An 18,279-nucleotide genomic window follows, 5' to 3' on the forward strand; every position below is an offset into this window, starting at 1 on the left:
ACTGCTGTGAGGTGTCTGCCCTGAAGGCTGTGATGGGTACCTTTTTTTTTTTTATATCTTTATTGGAGTATAATTGCTTTACAATGGTGTGTTAGTTTCTGCTTTATAACAAAGTGAATCGGTTATACATATACATCTGTTCCCATATCTCTTCCCTCTTGCGTCTCCCTCCCTCCCACCCTCCCTATCCCACCCCTCTAGGTGGTCACAAAGCACCAAGCTGATCTCCCTGTGCTATGCGGCTGCTTCCCACTAGCTATCTATTTTATGTTTGGTAGTGTATATATGTCCATGCCTCTCTCTCGCTTTGTCACAGCTTACACTTCCCCCTCCCTGTGTCCTCAAGTCCATTCTCTAGTAGGTCTGTGTCTTTATTCCTTTCTTACCCCTAGGCTCTTCATGACATTTTTTTTTCTTAAATTCCATATATATGTGTTAGCATACGGTATTTGTCTTTCTCTTTCTGACTTACTTCACTCTGTATGACAGACTCTAGGTCTATCCACCTCATTACAAATAGCTCAGTTTCGTTTCTTTTTATGGCTGAGTAATATTCCATTGTATATATGTGCCACATCTTCTTTATCCATTCATCCGATGATGGACACTTAGGTTGTTTCCATCTCCTGGCTATTGTAAATAGAGCTGCAATGAACATTTTGGTACATGACTCTTTTTGAATTATGGTTTTCTCAGGGTATATTTGATGGGTATCTTTATTAGCGGGACTCCAACTTCCTACCAGTAATCTTTGTCCTCTCAGTGGGAGATGTCCTAGGGGATTGCTTTCCTTCCCTGTGTCTCCCAAGGAGGCCTCACTTGAGAACCAAGTCATCAGATCTTATCCCCTAGAATTCTGCGCATCAGCATTCTGCCAGCCCCTAATACGCTCTGGTGCAGGCTGGAGCTGAGGGCCCTCTGTGGTGTGGTCACCCTTAGGAAATGAAGATTTTGCAGAAGTGAGAAGGTTGAGTCATTCTTTCCTAGGGATGACTGTTGCCTTGGAGAGCCTTGGACTGGCTCTGTTCCGACAGCGTTTTAAGAAGATGGTAGGGGCTTCCCTGGTGGCTCAGTGGTTAAGAATCCGCCTGCCAATGCAGTGGATACGGGTTCGAGCCCTGGTCCAGGAAGATCCCACATGCTGCGGAGCAACTAAGCCTGTGCGCCACAACTACTGAGCCTGCGCTCTACAGCCCGCGAACCACAACTACTGAGCCCATGTGCCACACGTACTGAAGCCCGTGCGCCTAGAGCCCGTGCTCCACAAGAGAAGCCACCGCAATGAGAAGCCCGCGCACTGCAACAAAGAGTAGCCCCCGCTCGCCACAACTAGAGAAAGCCTGCGCGCAGCAATGAAGACCCAATGCAGCCCAAAATTAAAAATAAATAAATAAATAAATAAAACAAAAATATACGATATTCGTTTTAAAAAAAATAGAAGATGGTAGCAGCGGTGTACTTTTTGAATGTCTCCTATAAAAAAAGAAAGACAACTAGGAGAAAACCCCCAAATCCACGTGTAACATCTGCAACGAACTTAGGGTGTCAAGATATCTCCCATGGACCCAAAAATATGAGCAAGTGGGAATGAGCCCTGGATGCTTCAAGACCCACGGAATATCGGCAACTGTGCAGAAGGATGCAAAAGGAAGCAGGGGGGAATCTGAGGGACCTGAGAACAGGAGACCCTCAAACTGTCTGTCTACAGGTCCTTGCTAGAAAGAATGGTGGGCCTGTTTGAGAACAGCAGCCAAAACAGATTATTTCCCAGGCCTCCCGCCCATGCTACATAGTAAGCACATAACAGGTGCTTATTTAGTGTTTGTTGAATGAATAAAGATCAAATGACATTTTACTGGAGATTCTTTCCAGTATTTGTGGATGGGGAGCAGGAAAGGACAAGTCTTTGTTTTGAGTCATGTGGATAAAATCCTTTCTGCTTCCAAGGGCACAAAACACTGGAACCACGTTGGCAGGCAGGCAGGAAGGCTGAGGCAGTTGTCTTGCTGAGCTTGTGAGAAAGAATCACTCCTTTTTAACACACTCATGCTCACACTTGCACGCACACAAACACTCAGTTTGGCCTGAGAAGAAGCCATACTACTGAGAGGCGAGGAGAAGATGCTCCCCAGATACACTAGTAGCTTCTGACATCAGTTCTAACTCAGACATACCAGAGTATCTTTATTGAGGATCTTATAGGTGGGAGGAGGGTGTGGGGTTCTCAGCCTAGGGTGGCCGAGGGAGGTCCAGTTCGTGTCAAATCTGTGTTCAGGAAGTAGGTGCAGAGCTGCCCTTTGCCTTTGACCTTGATGATGCCCCGGCTGTAGCAGGTGTAGCCTAAGGATTGCAGGGCGCAGGCTGTCTCTTCGGTCACCTGCAATTGGAGGGGGGTGAGGGAATGTGGGAGTGGCCCTGTCCCCATCCCCCTGCCCCCATGCCTCCAATGTGGCTCCCTCACTTGGATCTTGCCCAGGACGCCTGTACTCTCCATTCGGCTGGCCACGTTCACCGTGTTGCCCCAGATGTCATATTGTGGTTTCTGGGCCCCAATCACTCCGGCCACTACAGGTCCGTGGTTTAACCCTGACAAGAGGTACGGTAAAGAGGGGCCCTGAGGGGGGGATTTCGAGGAAGCGGAGGAGAAGATGAAGCTCAAGGAACTAGGGTGAAGAGCCCAGGGGCCTTGGAAGAAAGGAGGAGGGGCTGGAGGAGTGCGGCTTAGGGAAAGAATTGGATGGATCTCATAGCTTCTGGCCCAGCAGCTTCATGCTCCATCCCAAGGGGTGAGTCTGGAGGGGGCTCCCGGGGTGAGCTGGGGAGCAGCTAACAAAGGATTCAGGAGAGGGAGAGCTTGGGAAAGTGAGGGGGAGGTCCCAGACTGTCCCAGCAAGGGAGGGTCCTCACCCACACGCAAGCGGAAGTTGTTGAATGAGTGCTTGTTGATGACGTCCAGCTTAGACCCAAGGGCCACGGCAAACTCTACCATGGTGCCAAGGTGGCTGCAGCTTTGCTCCGCATCCTGGCAAAGGGCCGGCCCACCGGGATGGATCAATGAGGTCACAGGGATAAGGCCCACTTATGGGCCCACCAATGAGAGCCCGGACGAGGGTTAGTAGGAAATGAAGGGACGCTGTACCTGCTGTGCGTCCTGTCCAGAGGTGGCGTTCAAGCCTGTAGCTGCCATGTAGGTGCTGCAGATAGTTTTGATTTTCTCCACCCCACTGAACTTGGGCTTGGAGAGCAGCTGTACGGAAAGGAGGCTGTGTCCCCAGTCTCTCTTGCTCTCTCCCAGAAGCCCAGCCCCAGGATTTTGGAAGCTAAAGGACCAGTTGTGGGGTCAGGGATGGTGGCAGGAGGAGAGCTGGTAGTGGGCAGAGTTGCTGGGGAGGGCAGAGCTGGGGGATCAGAGGAGAAGCAGGAGGACTGGGGAGGGAGGATGGGCCTCATGGCTGGGAGAGCGAAGTGGAAGGAGGGACTGGTGGGAAATGGGAAATTCTAGAATCCAGGTCATAGGGTCTGGGGAGACCTTTCAAGTTGTCACCTCATCAAAATCAGCAATTATCTCATTGAGCAGCCGCAGACACTCTAGCCCCTCATGGTTGATGCTGGATTCAGAGTAAAACTCCTTAAAGTCTGGGACTGAGGCGAAGAGGACACAAACACACTCGTAGGACTGGTGGTAGAGGTCCTGGGAGGGCAGGAGGTTGGGGTAAGGGGCTATGCCACGTTCTTCCCCCTTCTGGGTCTACATGGGTCCTCCTCCCTGTGTCCACACTCCTCCGCCTTGGTTTAAGAAGGATCGGGAAGGAAGGAGAGGGGTAGGGCCAGGTTACCCCAGGGATGTGACTCAAGAGTTAAAGATTGGGTATCATTGCAATTCCAGGAGAGACAGAGGTTCAGAGTCAAGATCACCTCACAGCAACGTGAAGGGAGTCTCTTTTGGAACTGGGATCATGTCCATGGGAATTATCTGTGTATCCTATCTTATTGCTGAAAAGTGTTAAGTCAGTTAAGTCAGCTTACAAAGATAGCTACAGTTTGGAAGATAAAATGAAGCAATAATGGCCTCCAGAGCTTTGAGGAAAGGATTTTGCTGTTCAAACTCAAAAAAAAAAAAAAAAAAAAAAGAGCAGTAATAGGGAAAGGGGGAATCCTCATTAATCCTAGATTCTGGCTCTGAGCTTCCTAGTAGCCAATGAGAAGACAGAAACAGGATCAGTTACCAGATTTCCAGTGTCTATAAGAGAAGAAACCAGGAGAAGCAGAGCTACTACTGATCTTGAGAGCAGAGAGCATGTGGTGAGGCACGAGGCTGCGACATAGCCCCTGAGCCATTTCTTTTAACACCCTCTTGATACAGGCCAAGAGCATTTCCACAGCAGACAGTGTGAGGTGGTGGTGGTACAGAGAAGATGGTGTGGATATGTGAGTGACCTTCTGATCCTCTGACTGTAGCAAGATATTTGAGGATCTAGAGCAGCATCATTCAACCGAAGTTTCTGTGGTGATGGAAACGCCTATTATATGTGCCGCCCAGTATGGCGGCCACTAGCCACGAGCAGCTGTTGAACACTTGAAATGTGGCCAGTGTGACCGAGGAAGTGAATTTTCTATTTTCATTAATTTAAATTTAAATGGCCACACAAGGCCAACGGCTACCATACTGGATAATGCAGGGCTACAGAGATGGGTGGACTGTGTCCTTCACACAATTCCCATCGACATGCGATGAGGCTTCTGAAGTGTAGAGAGTGGCCATTAGAGAGGACACTCCTTCCAAGTAAGAACTTGGGCGGCAGAGATTCCGTGCTCACCAAAGACAGAGCCTAAGATCTTGTGAAAATGGAGCCACCTGAGAGGCACCAGGGCTCGGGCAGCCACCCAACCCATGGTACAGGAGTCCAGAGAGGATGGGCCAAGCCAAGACTTTCATCGTCTGGGGCTCAGGAGCTGGGGGTGGGGAGTCACCTCGTTGCGCCGATTCTGGCCGATGAACTGGGGGGCTACATGCGCGGGGAGCACATTCTCCAAGAGCAGTCGAGTCAGGTTTTCCATCGTCTCTGTCTCCTCCTGCTCTTGCCTCAGCTTCTTCTTCCACAGGAAGTCCAGGCGGCAGTAATACTCATTCTGGGGAGGGTCACCAGGGGGCCACGGGAAGAGACAGTACAGGGGGAGCCCCGGCTCCTGAGTGTCCACCCCTCACTCCATGACGCTTAAAACCATCCCCTACCCCCAGTTTAGAGAAAAGGCTTAAGGTGCAACTATCCCTTGGGAGACTGCCTTGAATCTAGATTCAAACTAGCAAGGACAGTAGTGGTAGCAGACTTTTTCTTAAGCATGATTCTCCTAGATTGGGGTGGGAGGGAGGAGGGGAGGGGAGAATTTGAGGGCGCTCCCCTCGGGGAGTGAAGGAGAAAGAAAGGGAGCAGGAAGGTTCACTTAGAAGCTTCTAATGGACACCCATTTGGACTGCACCCTGGAGAGGTGAGAATAAGGGAAAAGGCCATAAGAGAATAAGGGAAAGACCAAGTCACACATATGGGGACTCCGCCTCACCCTTCCTAGGGAGGCCCTGGAGGGCTGAGCTGGGAGACTTACCTGCCGAGCCAGGACCAGGAGGGTGAAGAAGAAGATGAAGAAGGAGATTGCTCCCATCAGTTTAGGCTCCTTCAGCACTCCTGGCCTGAGGAGGCTACAGATCAGGGCGTCCCTTTGCCCTGCCCCTTCTCGATGGCCTCTCCCCCCCAACCTCCCGCACTGGTGCCCACGTAGCCCTCGGCCTCCCTCTCCTTTTGCCCTGTGGGTGGTTCAGACAAAGAGATGAAAACAGCTCTGCTCTGTCCCATCGCAGCCTGTGCCCCACTGTGCAGCGGCCGTGCGCACCTGGAGTCCAAGGTGCCCAGATAGAGGCGGGCGATGAGACAGTCGGACAGCCAGGCGTGGGAGTGCAGGAAGAGGGAGCAGCAGGCTGCCAGCCACAGCAGCAGCAGCAGCAGCTTCAGCTCGAAGCTCATGTGCAGGAAGAGGGAGCAGGAGAGGAACCCCAGCACGCAGCAGTGCATGGAGTACTGGGGCCCCGGGCAGGGCAGTCAGGAGGTGGGGCATGTCCCTCGGGCAGGGGCAGGGGACGCCCCAGGGCTCCTGTCCTGCCCCTCCCAGGGTCCAGTCCTATCAGGAGGGCAGAGGGTGTCGGCCACAAACACACACACACACACACACACACACACACACACCAAGTGTGACTTATATCTGTCCCAGTCCACAAGATGAAGAGTTCTTCAACTAAGGGGTGGGGGAGGGGCGGAGGAAGGCTCTGGAGAAGGAGATTCAGGGCTGTGAGGGATACTCACGGGGACGCTGATGAGAGGCAGGGACCCAGGGAGCTCCCAGGAGAGGTTGGAAGCCGTGGAGGACACATTGGGAGCCCGGAAAGGGCAGTTTGATGCTGCCGGTAAGAAGACCTGCAGAAGGAGACAAGGAGCTGAGGCGGGCAGGCAGTTCCTTGGGCACAGTGGTGGCTTGTGCCAGGTTGCAGCTGACCCAGGGATGAGTTGTGGCCAGACTCCTCCAAAGGGGCGGAGCCTGCTATCTCTGGTTGGTGAGGGAGCCTCAGCGCTGGGGTCCTCGCTGGCAGGGGCCGGGGTGGGCAGGGATTGGGAGAGTGGGTGTCCTGAGCTCTAGTCTGTCATGGATCCACTGTGTGATCTTTTGCCAGCCACTTAACCTCTCTGGGCCCCAGCTTCTGCTTCTGTAACTTGGATAGGGGATGATTCCTAAGGTGCTTTTCAGGGATAGAATTCTAGGAACGATTCTAAGTTCTGAAAAATCAGCCAAACTCAGCTTACAAAATCATAGTGAGTAAGGTAAGTAAGGAAGGTCTGCATACATAGAAAAAAGATAGGAAGGATATCCACCAAAGTGTTATTAACAATGATTATGCCCAGGTGGTAGGTTGTGGGCGACTATAATTTTCTTTTATACTTGTCCAACATTTCCATCATCCCCTGGCTTTAGTCCAGCAGTCCTCCCAAATCCAGGGGTCTTCTTTCAGGCTCTGGCAGGTCCAGCATGCCCTAATGGGGGTGCATAGGGCCCCCTCTCTCTCACCAGGCTGGTAATGGCCATGGAGAAGACAAGCAGGATGGTAGCGGTGCCCAGGGCAACTCGCAGTCCGGGCCGTGTGGCCACTAGGACAGACAGTGTGGGCAGCCAGTGCAGCATCTTGGGGCCTTTCAAGACACACTTCTGTGGAAGGAGCATGGGAGTCTTAGCCGTGGGGCTGGGGCGCCCACTGCAGGCCAAGTCATGGTCAGGGCCCCAGCTCGCCACTCTGCCCCCAAGCCCACCTCACCGTCAGGTGCTCTGAGAAGCAGACGAAGAGGAGGAGGAAGAAGAGGAGGAAGGTGATGCTATAGGTGATGGTCAGAGCTGGGGGCCTAAAGAGAGACAAGAGCGAGGCCTTAAAGAGCCAGAAGAGGCTTTCTGTGCGCTAGGAGGGTGCCGTTCAGTCTGGTTGGGAGACATGGGGAAAAGCGGTCCTGCGGATCTGAACCGGCTGCCGATGAGGTCTAGGCTGATGAAAGGCATTACATGCTGATGATCTGGGAAAGCTGAGGGGTCAAGGACAGTACTGGGATAATGTGGGGACAATATTGGAAGGGGACAGGGGACTCACAAGAGTGGCTGAGGCTGCATCAGACTGGTCTCTGCGCTTTCAGGCCAAAGCTCTTTCATCTGGCTGAGTTTTGAATGAGTCCTCACCCCTCCTAGCAGTGAACTGGGAGTGAGGATCTACTCTCTAAGCTCATTTGCTGTGAGATTTGGACTTCTCAATGGGAACAAAACGTCCTTCATGGGACTGTTGTTAGAATTGAAAGACAGGTATGTGAAAATGCTTGGGGTACATAGAAAGTCCACTGGATGTAAGATAGTAAGATGAGGGCTATGATTACCAGTTCCCCAGACCACATATTTCCATTTCCTCTGTGGCTCAGTGCCCTGAGCCGAGGGGAAGTGGGCAAGGGAAGAAAGTGTGGGCCAGGGGTCTGGAAGAGCCAGGGGTTCAGTTTTTGAGAATCAGGGCTTCCCTTGCCTAGGGGTCCCTCACCTGTTTGTCACCAGCATCTGGATGATGAAGTTGGAGAAAAAAACCAGGAAGGTGCAGGCTGCATAGTATTTAAAGGCGGGGAGTGCAGAGAGCCGATACTGGAAGGGAGGGGGTCGGTGGAGACAGGGCACCAGTGCTGCCCACCACCTTGAAGGTGTCAGTCCCAGGCAAGGATTGGGTCCCCAGCCTCACTGTCCCCCCTCCAGTTCCACCCCAGGTAGCCTCTACCTGTTCCCCAAGGAGCTGCCCTCCTCCCTCCCATCACCACCCAGTAATTCAATAGATGGGTATGAGCCCTTCACCCGCCAGGGTCACAAACTGGGCCGACCTGGGGAGGGGAGGTGGGACCACAGGGCCTGCTCCCTCCCCAGGGTGGAGGAACTGAGGTTGGGAAGTCCTATGGTGACATCCCCCCAGTCTACCTCTTTCTCCATCTCCTTCTCTCTGAAGTACAGTGTCAATGGGTTGAAGTCCTCTGACTGTTTCCACTGTCTGGTGGAGGGTGGGGGCAGTAAGCCCGGAAGAGGAAGGGGCAGGGAGGAGGGCGTGGTCAGGTGAGTCGAAGGGCTAGAGCTGGGAAGGCTCTCCCTTCCTTCCAGGTCCTACCACCTCTCCTCTACCACATGAGCCCCGGCCTCCAGCCCTCCCAGCCCTCTCCTGCTCTCCGTACTTCTGAGAGTTGAGCTGTTCGATGACTTGGAAGAACTTGGCATCCCCGGTGTCTAGTTCATCATCTAGTCCCCGGGGGGTACGGCTCCTGCACAGTGAGAGCCCAGCCTGTCACCAGGGAGATCCTCAAAAGCATCTGGGCAAAGCAGGAGAAGCTCCCCAGGGAGGATGGAGGTAGGTCACTGGGACAGCCCCACTGTCAAAGTTGTTCAGGCCTCCTCACCGGTCTAGGCTCCAATGGGGGCTGAAGGAAGACAGGGCCTTCTCCTGCAGGGAGAACACAAGGATGGGGGAAGATGAAAGATGGTGAGCGTCCTCAACCATGGTGGAGCCTCTCTGCAGTGAGGCATTCCATTACCTACACCCGGCCTTGACTTGAGCATTTGACCTGGCTGCTTCCCTTGCCTCTAATGAAGCATTTGACCTGGCTGCTTCCCTTGCCTCTCTCTCTCTCTATATCTATCTCTCCCTGTATATCTCCATTTCTATCTCCATCTCTACAAAATCCCACCTACCCTCAAGGGAAGGTTCGAACCATATTTACTTCTTCAAGCTTCCTCCTGACTCTTCGGACTCCCAGAGTCTCTATACTCTCTGATTTCCTCATAGTTTCTATCACTTAGGAGGCAACCCTGGATCCTCTGTAGGCATGAGTGGCTGTTGATTCCTTGTCTCATCTTCCCTAAGGACTGCCACAGATTCCAAAGGCAGTGACTTGCCCATCACCCCATGCCAAAAAATCCCTGTTGGTTGAAACTGGAATGGCAATGCAGAACAGTCTGAATCTCCTCTGCCCTTTCGTGATGGTCAGGCTGAGCTGGGAGGTGGTGAGGGAGGGAAACGAACATGGAGAAGAAAGGGAAAGAGGAAGAGAAACAAACCTGGTTACAGTCACTCTCTTCTGAACCAAAAGGAATACGCAATGTGTGCAGAGATGTGAGAAGGAGCACGCAAGCAGGTGAAGACAAGCGCCAAGGAAGGGGGCGAAGATGTATGGTGACCGTCCTTCCCCACTCGCCTGGCTCATGTGAAGGAAGCAGGGTCACAGGGGGCCACATCATCCCCCAAACCAAAACCTCGTGAATGTGAGAGGAGCAGAGAGGGAGAGACAGAGAGCGACTGAGAGGTATGTTCTAGGCATGGGGCCATCTATGCATCTATGCCTGATCCTCACTTTTATCAGACTACCTCCCTGCGCCCCCCATCCGGGGCCCCATGCCTATAAGTTAGCTGAAGGCAGGGAAAACGTCTTATTCATTTCTCTCTTCTCAAGAACTAACCTAGTGCCTGCAACATAGTAGGTGCTCAAAGGTTGTGGAAGGAAGGAAGGAATGGATGGATGGTAGCCACCACACAAATAGCACCCCACGACCCCAAAGTTCTGCATTGTTTAATAGTAGGCTAAGTGTGATTCTCAGGATTCCTAACATTTGAATGAGACCCTGGGATATCAGGGGCTGAGAAGGGAGTCTCTGGGCTGGTGAGGTCCTGCCTCAGGAGATACCTTAGAGCAAGGGATTCCCACTCTGCCCTGAACTTCTTAGCCTGCATGCCAGTGGGGGGTTGGGGAGTTCTGGCATGGGTTCTGGGGGGCTTCCCCACCACGGGGATTGTACCCAATATTGTCTTACAGCCCCTGGGCTCCCGGCAAACCCCTTTCTACCCCACCCCCACTGGGAGGTCTCATCCTGCAACAGTCAGCTGGGTCTTGGGCTCTTCCTTCCTCTCCATCCTGCCAGCTTAGCCCTCTGACTGCTCCCCTCCCCCATGCTGAGGCTTGAAATTAAGCACTCAGCCACTGAGCCACTGCTGCCAAGGTCCACCCCCTCCCCCCTCCCCACTGTTCCGCACTGATCTCTGGCCTGCTTTCCTGCTGGATGGGAGAAGAGTGGGGATGGGACAGAGAAAGGGTACTCTGTAGTCACCCCATAGATTCAAGCAGGTTTACCTAGTAGAGAAGATTCTGGGAAGATCTGTGGATAGGTGGTTGGGAATGCTGCACAGGTTTGGGGCAGATGGGGTAAAATGGAGGAGAACAGGCTGAGGAATGTAATCCCAGGGCAAGCCTTTAGGGACATGGCCTGGGTCCCTGCATGAGGGGGTTCTGGCCGCTTGTCATCAAGTACCAACCTCAAGAGTCGGCTGGTGGAGGAGATCCAGGCTCCTCCAGCAGCCGGTGAATCACTGACTACCTTGAAGTGCTACGCATAGGTCAGCCAGTAACTGGCCCTGCCCTGACTTCCCCCAGAAGAGGGGTGGGCCGGCTCGCCTCTCTCCCTCCCCAGTCCCGCCCACTCCCGGTGATTTTCTTCTTCAAGGCTATGAGAGATGTTCACTGTCACCTCATTTTATTTGTGTACAAGTGTTGGAGAGTAGGGGCGGCAAGCGATGGGCCCCGCCTTCCCGGTCCCAGAGGGGACTGAAGGAGAGAACGTGCAGTCGTAGGACTGAGCTAAACAGAGGCACTTCCTGGTGGGAATAGGTGTGCACAACCGGCCTCAGAGTGAGGAGGAAGTATGGTACCAGGGGAAGGGGCTTTCCTGAGTAGAGGCTGGGGAGCAAGGGACATGGTGTCTGTGGCATCTTGGGTCGACTCTGAGCTGAGCTCAGAGGGCAGTCATCTTTGCCCTTTCTCTGGAAAGAAGGCAAGGAAGGTCCTGAACCAGTAACTAGGGTGACCAGAAAGTTCAGGACCTTGTGATGGCAAGTGACTCACTGGTGGTGGGGGTGGGAGGGGCTGGAAGTGGGCAATGGGGGTGGGTTTACATAAGTGTTGGGCTCATGAAGGAGGTGCACATACCGGGAGAGGGGTGGAGGTGGACACAGGGCTCTCCACATGGCTCAGGTGGGCAAAAGGCTTGGCTGCACCCCAGGACTCCAGGTAGCGGGTCATCAGCAGTGATGGACGCATCTTGGGGCCCTCAAGAGAGGACAGCAACCCACCTGCAGTGCCCTTCTCATCCTCCTCCTCAGCCTGGGGCACATGAGGGCTGAAAGTCAAGATCACAGACCCTTCCCCATTCTCCCCACACCCCTTAAAGGCTTGTGTCCCCTCTCCCACGATACACACTTCAGGACATAGGAGCTCAGTCTCTGGCATGGAAGAGATCAGGCCCATTGGCTGTGGATGGTTAGGGTGGGCCAGCCCATGGGGTCCAGGCTGGGGTCTTACCCGGGGATCGATGACAAGGTAGGTCGGCTCCCCTAGCTCCCGAAGGTATGGGTCCCCGTGTTCCATGGCTGCATCCTCCACAGCATAAGCCCCTGCCAGCAGTGCCAGCGTAGCCCCTGTGATATGTACTCGTCTGGAAGGAGGGGGCAGTGGGAATCAGAAGGGAGGGCTTCCAAATCTCTCATTTCTTTCAAGGATCATTCCTGGAGGTCTGACTTCAAGCAAGGCCCTGTGCTACAGGAGGTGTCTCCCAGCTCCCCTCCCTGTACCCCAGGATCTCTCTGAGCCCTACTTGGGAACGTGCCCATTTTAAAGAACTATGAAAACCAGGCATGTGGAAGCCCTGATTGGGCTCTTGCTATAGCCTGCTGGAGCCCCAGCTCTCACCCTGGCACTCCACTCGCCTCCATGTGGTTGGCCAGAGTGACGTCATGGGACCAGACATCATACTGCCATTTCTGCAGCCCGATGACCCCACAGAGCACGCTGCCCGAGTGCACACCCACACGCATGTTGATATCCACGCCGGTGGCTGCCCGAAGTTTCCTGAGCAGAGTGTGTGGAGAACAGCCTGAGTACTGCCTTCAGCCCTACCCATGCAGCACCCCTCCCTCTCTCCGGGATGACTTTTACTACCCTACCTGCCCCCACCCCACATCCATCCTGCACACCCGAGCTGACCTGATGGCCCGGCACATGTCCAGCCCCATGCGCACGCAGTTGATGGCGTGGTCTGGCAGCGAGAGCGGCAGCCCGGAGACACAGTAGTAACAGTCTCCCAGGATCTTGATCCGCATGCATTCATGCTCCTGGGGGAAGGGTGTACAGGGGGAGGGGGGCACCTGGTTAGTGGTCAAAGGAGGCAGGAGGAAGTTGGGAAAAGTGGGAGCAAATGTGGTATTCCTGAAGAACTTCTGAGGTTGGGACTGTCTGGGTCAGATCTAGGGACTCTCTTAACTTGATACGGGGCTGGCTGAGGTCTCCTATGTGGGTGTCTTTCTCAGAAGGGCTTCTGAAAGGTTGGGATGTCTGTGGCTCTCTCCAGCTTTGGCATGTGTAGCGTGTATCCAGATTTGAGCATATCAAAGTCATCTCAGGATTGAGGGTTTTTTTTGGGGGGGACACCCAAGATTAAGTTGCTTAGGGGCATCCCTGGGGACTGAGAAGGTAGCTGGGCTGAGGCTGCAAAGGGCAGAGATTTCCCTTAGAAGGGCCTCCTAATGTTAGTGCATCAGAAAAATCTATCTAGATTTGGTTGCAGTGTCCAGAGACACCTATGCTGGGGCTCAGAGCCTGTTTGGGGGTGTTGTGTTTGGGGCATCTGTGAGGATGTCGAAAGGTCTCTCCAGGTTTGAGGTGTGCAGTGAGCAGTTCCATACCTGGGGTTATTTGAGAGGGTTTCCTACCTGCAGTGGAGTATCTGGGAGCCCACGTGGGCTTGGAAGTGGGACTGGGATCTTATAAGTCAGGATTTTCCCTCGGAAGGGGCTCTCCAGGGTGGGGAGTTTGAAGGTGGGGAAGGAAGCCCGCTCTGACCTTGGCGATCTGGTCGAACTTGCCAAAGAGCTCGTTGAGCATGAGCACCAACTCCTTAGGGGAGCACTCACTGGCCAGCCGCGTGAAGCCCACGATGTCAGCATACAGCACGCTGGGCAGGGCAGACTGCATCAGTGGGGCTGGGGTCTCAGCCCACATTCCCTCCCATCTGCCATCCTTCCTCATACCTCACTCCCTGGTGCCTCTTGACATAGAGGCTGTGGAAGTTGTTGGTGCTCTCTGGCCGTGACCCCTGTCCAGCCTGTAGCCGTGCCATGATCTCCGCCTTCATCTCTCGGGCCAGGTAGGCAGGAAGAATGGACAAGAGAAGGTGTTCCTGGGGGAGGTGACTATGAGCACCAACACTCCTACCCCTAAAACCAGGAGCCTCCGCCCCCCAAACCCTTAGGAGCCCACAGACTTCCCCAGCCCCAGAGGTGTTCCCAGGGCGCTGGCCCAGGTCCTCCCCACCACCTACAGCCTGGCTCCACCCCTGCCCTGCACTGATCACCTTTAGGGACTGAACTTCTAGCACCAATACCGGAGTTAGAGCCCTTTGTTTAGTATCACAAAGTTCTAAAATGCTTTCACAAGCTTCAGTTTGCTTGAGCCTCACAGCGGCCTTCCAAGGTGGGCGATAGCCACATTTTACAAAGTAGGAAACAGAAGGTCAAGCGACCCTCCCAAAGTCATTCAGCTTCCAGAGCCAGGTTGTGTGATCTGAACAACTCCCCTCTCCGAGGCCCTGTCCCTCCCGGCCTCCCGGGCCCAGCGGACCTGGTGCTTCTTCTCGGTGTCGAGTCTCCGGCGGGAGTGCAGGGAACTAAGCGCCTCCCGGAACGTGGCGCGCAGCGCGCGCTCCATCAGCGCCTTGTGGTATGCTCCGGCCACGTTCCCGCACAGGAACAACACCGCGTTTGCCACCAGCTGTGGGGAAGGGTCAGTCTCAGAGGGCGCTGGACCCCGGGGTCGGGGGGCTATTGTGTGTAGCTGGATTGGTCTCTGAGAGGGCTGAGGAGGACTCTGCAGTTAAGAGACTGAAGTATTTCAAGGCAACGGGTGCCACACTGTGGGACCCATAGGGGGCACTTCTCCCCACGCCCCCACCCCCGCTCCAAGCAGACTCTTGGCTGCTGCACCAACACGGCCTCTTAGGTCTAGAAACCTTTGCACGTACGTTTCCTCTGCTGGGAATACTACTCCACCATCCCCACCCGCGCCGCAGCACAACACGACTCAAACTCCAATTTTTACATTTTCTGTGATGGTTCCGTCATCCACATCTGTCCCCACCACCCCAGTCCCCTGGCGAACTCCCTTCCCCGTGGGCCCAGAGCCCTCTTCTGGTGTTTGCAGGCATCGCGCTGCGCTCTGTACCAGCTCCACGAGGGCAAGGTCGGGGTCTGTGTTTGTACCCTGCGCCCAGCGTTGCGCCCTGCCTTGGAGTCACAGCTCATCAAATGGTTGGTGAATGCCCAGAGGTATCAAGTAGCGCCCAGCGGACTCAACCTGTGCTCCGTGCGTGCTCACCTGCGGCAGCAGCGCGGGCTGTGAGTCCGGCTGAGGCCCAAGATACAGTCCGAGGACCAGCAGGTGTGAGAGTGAAGAGGCGAGACCCGCGGCGGCGGCATCCCACATGCCCAAGGGCAACATGGCATACACGGTGAAGATGACAAAAAGGAAAAAGGACACCTGGGGGAGACGGGCACGGGAAGTTGCACGCTTACACTGCTGCGCTGCTCCTCGGGGCCTGGGTGCGCGTTGGAGGCCCGGGAGTCCCCTCCCCACTGCTTGGCCTGCCTCACCTGGTCCCAGGCGCTCACCACGCCCCCGGTGAAGAGGAAGCCGTGGCCTAGCGCGAGCAGCGCTGCCCACACGAGGCCCGACAGGGGACGCGTCCAGCGCTGCAGTCGCTGCTCGCGGGAAGCCAGGCCCAGCAGCAGCGAGAAGCCGCCCAGCCCGCACAGCATAGTGGTCAGGAAGCCCGGGTCTGAGGCCAGCTCCTGCGGGGGAGGGGGTACATGAGGCAAGATTGGGGTGTGGAGTTTGGGGAGCTTGTCCAAGGAGAGGAGGAGTGGGTAGTCCCTCAGACCCGTTCTGAAAACTGTTTCAAACCCAAGTAAGAAGAGCAGGTAGGGCACCTTCACTTGCCATTCAATATTAGGTTGAACCACATGAAATTGCTGATAATCTGTTTTTTTTTTTTCTTTTTGAGTTTAAGATGCTGCCTCCTCCCTCTCTCTCTTTTTTTCTTTTTTAACATCTTTATTGGAGTATAACTGCTTTACAATGTTGTGTTAGTTTCTGCTGTATAACAAAGTGAGTCAGCTATATGCATACATATATCCCCATATCCCCTCCCTCTTGTGTCTCCCTCCCACCTTCCCTATCCCACCCCTCTAGGTGGTCACAAAGCACCGACCTGATCTCCCTGTGCTAGGAGAGCCAGCAGTCCCCTGTGATTCAACCTACTCTCACTGGCATGCTGCAGGGGGGCTGAACCTTGGGCCATCTACCCAGAAGACCTGGCTCCAACTTTATATTGGCCATTTGTGAATCCAGGAGCTTTCTGAGACTCAGTTTTCTCGGAACTAAAGCACCCCTTCCACCCCGACCTGGGATCCCAAAGCAAGTGAGAAATTCCAGCTCACAGAAGGCACTTAGGCATGAGTGTATCCAAATCTGGCCAATTTGCTGGGGCGATTCCCTGCCAGGGGCCAAGGCTCAGAGTTTCAGGCCCCGCCCCGCCCGGCCCCCCTGAGCAGAGCTTGGGCAGGGGGGCGCCCAGAACCTCCCTCGCCTGCCTGGGAGCTGGATCTCGCCATCACCTCAAGGCATAGAAGTCCCCAACTCCCACCCCGGTCTCCACCGTTTGTCCCCACCTCTTCCTGGACTTGGAGGAGGATGGGCAAGGACTGGTCACATCCAGTGGTTTTCCCACCTTGCCTCCGAAATATGAAAAGAAAACTTGGAGCAGGATACTTCCAGAAGTGGAATTGAAGATACCCTTTCCCCCCACAAAAGAAACTGGAAACGGGTTCGCTTCGGAACTAAATGAGAGCGGGATGTAAAGTGTCTTCTGGGACTCTGTGGGTACAACTGTCCTATGGCCCCTAAGAGGGAAAGAAAACCAGGAAGCAGATTCCCATGGGGCCCAGTGTAATCCCCCCCGCACCGCCGGAAAACTGGAAATTCCGGTGTTGGATTTATTCTAGGACCAGTAGATCACAGAAGCTTGTAAGGTCTGAGGTCTGTCAGTACCCGCAGAGAAATTAGAAGCATCGAGGGCTCAGCTATCTCCTTGTGCAGACCCGGAGACTGTGGCCCAGAGAGGCAGAGTGACTTGTGCAGGGTCACTGCAGTTCCTAGCAAGGTCTAGCACTTGGTTCCCGGGTCCCAGCCAAGAAAGCACATTGAAAAGAAGATCCACGTGGGACTACCCTGGTGGTGTCCAGTGGTTAAGACTCCGTGCTTCTGATGAAGGGACCATGGGTTTGATCCCTGGTCAGGAACTAAGATCCCACATGCTGCAAGGCGCGGCCGAAACAAAAGAAAAGAAAAGAAGACCCACAAGTCCCAACCCTGAAAATGCCCCTGAGGCAGTGACCCTCTCGCTGTCCCTGATGAGGCACCCTGCACCAGAGCCCCACTCCCTGCCTGCCCCTCCCCACTCACCCTGCCGCTGGCCCAGGCAACAGCGAGCAGTGCCAAGAGCCCGACGAGCACAATCACCAGCAGCAGTAGCAGCAGTGGGTACTGCTGGCTCAGGCTGTAGTAGGTCTCGTAGAAGAGGTCTTCGCTGGGAGGCGGCCGGGGACTGAAGAGGCGGGCCATGGTCTCCCCTGCCCAGAGCTACACCGCCTGGGGGTGACCCCTGGGGCTGAGGAGGGCCAGGGTGGGTTACTGTCTGAGGCCCCAGCCAGCCCCAGCTGTGCCGTTCTCACCAGGTCCAAGCCACTTGCGCCCGGACCTCCCAACCTCGCTATCCCACCTCGTCCCAGGCACTCCCTGTGGCCTCCCTGCCTTCTCCCAGTTGGCAGTGAAGGGACTGCTCAATCTTGTGCTCCTCCTTCCTCAAACCCAGACTGCAGAGGTGCTCTAGCAAAAGCCTGGGGCACAGGGTTGAAGCAAAGGAGCCCCGGCTACCCCCTTTCCCCCAACTCACTGCCGCAGCTGAACGGGCTAACCTCAGGGCAGGTTTCGGAGTCACACTGGCTGCTAGGCTATTAGCTCTGAGCCCCGGGCAACAGGCACTTCCCTCCCGGCGCCTCGGCGCCCTCCCACTTCCCCGGTGGGACAGCCCGGCCCTTCCTGTGCCCTAGCCGGACTCCACAGGCCTCCTCCCCCACTCTGATTGTCTCTGCTAACTCCACAGCCTCCCCACATCTGTCCCCTCAAGGAAGAGGAATGAATGCAGACCACGGGGGAGACGCAAGGGGTGGGGTGGGCTGAGCCAAGCGTCAAATGTCAAAATGGGTTCAGAACCTTGGATGTGGGGAGACTGAGGGTGGGCTGGAGCGAAGGCTGGCAGGGATGCAGGGAAGAAGAAGATGGTGCCATACAGGGGCTAGGCTCTAGGTCAGGATGGGAGGCGATCACTCCCTGCTCCTCCAGCCTAGATGGCAGCGCTGTGGCCATATCTGAGTGGTCCATACTCCAGTGGTGTCCAGCTCCAGGGGAGGGGCCCATCTGCGTGTAGCTTTGTGGAGCCGTCACTGTCCACTCCCAGACACCAGCTGAGAATCAAAGGGTTCCAGTGTCTCCACGGAAGCAATGTGTGCATGGGTGTATG

General features: G+C 54.9%; 1 protein-coding gene across 7 annotated transcripts; it reads right to left on the reverse strand.

The window, feature by feature from the left end:
- Positions 1–2,170: 2,170 nt before the first annotated feature.
- Positions 2,171–17,901, reverse strand: ADCY4 (adenylate cyclase 4). 7 transcript variants are annotated; one of them, XM_081227541.1, is made up of 26 exons: positions 17,653–17,882; positions 17,163–17,367; positions 15,293–15,490; positions 15,018–15,179; positions 14,265–14,414; positions 13,676–13,824; positions 13,488–13,599; positions 12,633–12,760; positions 12,339–12,497; positions 11,952–12,084; positions 11,580–11,753; positions 9,003–9,046; positions 8,781–8,867; positions 8,533–8,602; positions 8,111–8,208; positions 7,355–7,439; positions 7,111–7,248; positions 6,354–6,464; positions 5,887–6,071; positions 5,602–5,686; positions 4,972–5,130; positions 3,545–3,691; positions 3,140–3,247; positions 2,908–3,022; positions 2,462–2,586; positions 2,171–2,377 (listed from the first exon to the last, which is right to left on the reverse strand). In XM_081227541.1, exons 2-26 carry the CDS (start codon positions 17,319–17,321, stop codon positions 2,225–2,227), a joined length of 3,234 nt encoding a protein of 1,077 aa, XP_081083667.1. In that variant the 5' UTR covers positions 17,322–17,367; positions 17,653–17,882; the 3' UTR covers positions 2,171–2,224. The 7 variants fall into 7 exon arrangements, 6 of the variants coding, with proteins under 6 accessions (XP_081083667.1, XP_081083666.1, XP_081083665.1 ...); XM_081227540.1 differs by having other exon boundaries at positions 11,580–12,084; positions 17,163–17,348; positions 17,653–17,889; XM_081227539.1 differs by having other exon boundaries at positions 11,580–12,084; positions 17,653–17,889.
- Between the last annotated feature and the right edge of the window lie 378 nt (positions 17,902–18,279).

Source organism: Mesoplodon bidens (assembly GCF_964165515.1).
Source record: "Mesoplodon bidens genome assembly, chromosome: 3".
Classification (NCBI taxonomy): Eukaryota; Metazoa; Chordata; class Mammalia; order Artiodactyla; family Ziphiidae; genus Mesoplodon; species Mesoplodon bidens.

Bases quoted from the DNA above. Each gene is read 5' to 3' on its own strand.
- ADCY4 (XM_081227540.1), bottom strand. From the start codon at position 17,321: ATGGCCCGCCTCTTCAGTCCCCGGCCGCCTCCCAGCGAAGACCTCTTC. The intron at 12,498-12,632 runs GTCAGCTCGGGT...CACTCTGCTCAG, and splicing joins GACATGTGCCGGGCCATCAG to GAAACTTCGGGCAGCCACCG. The intron at 5,687-5,886 runs GTGCGCACGGCC...TAGCCTCCTCAG, and splicing joins CTGGGCACCTTGGACTCCAG to GCCAGGAGTGCTGAAGGAGC.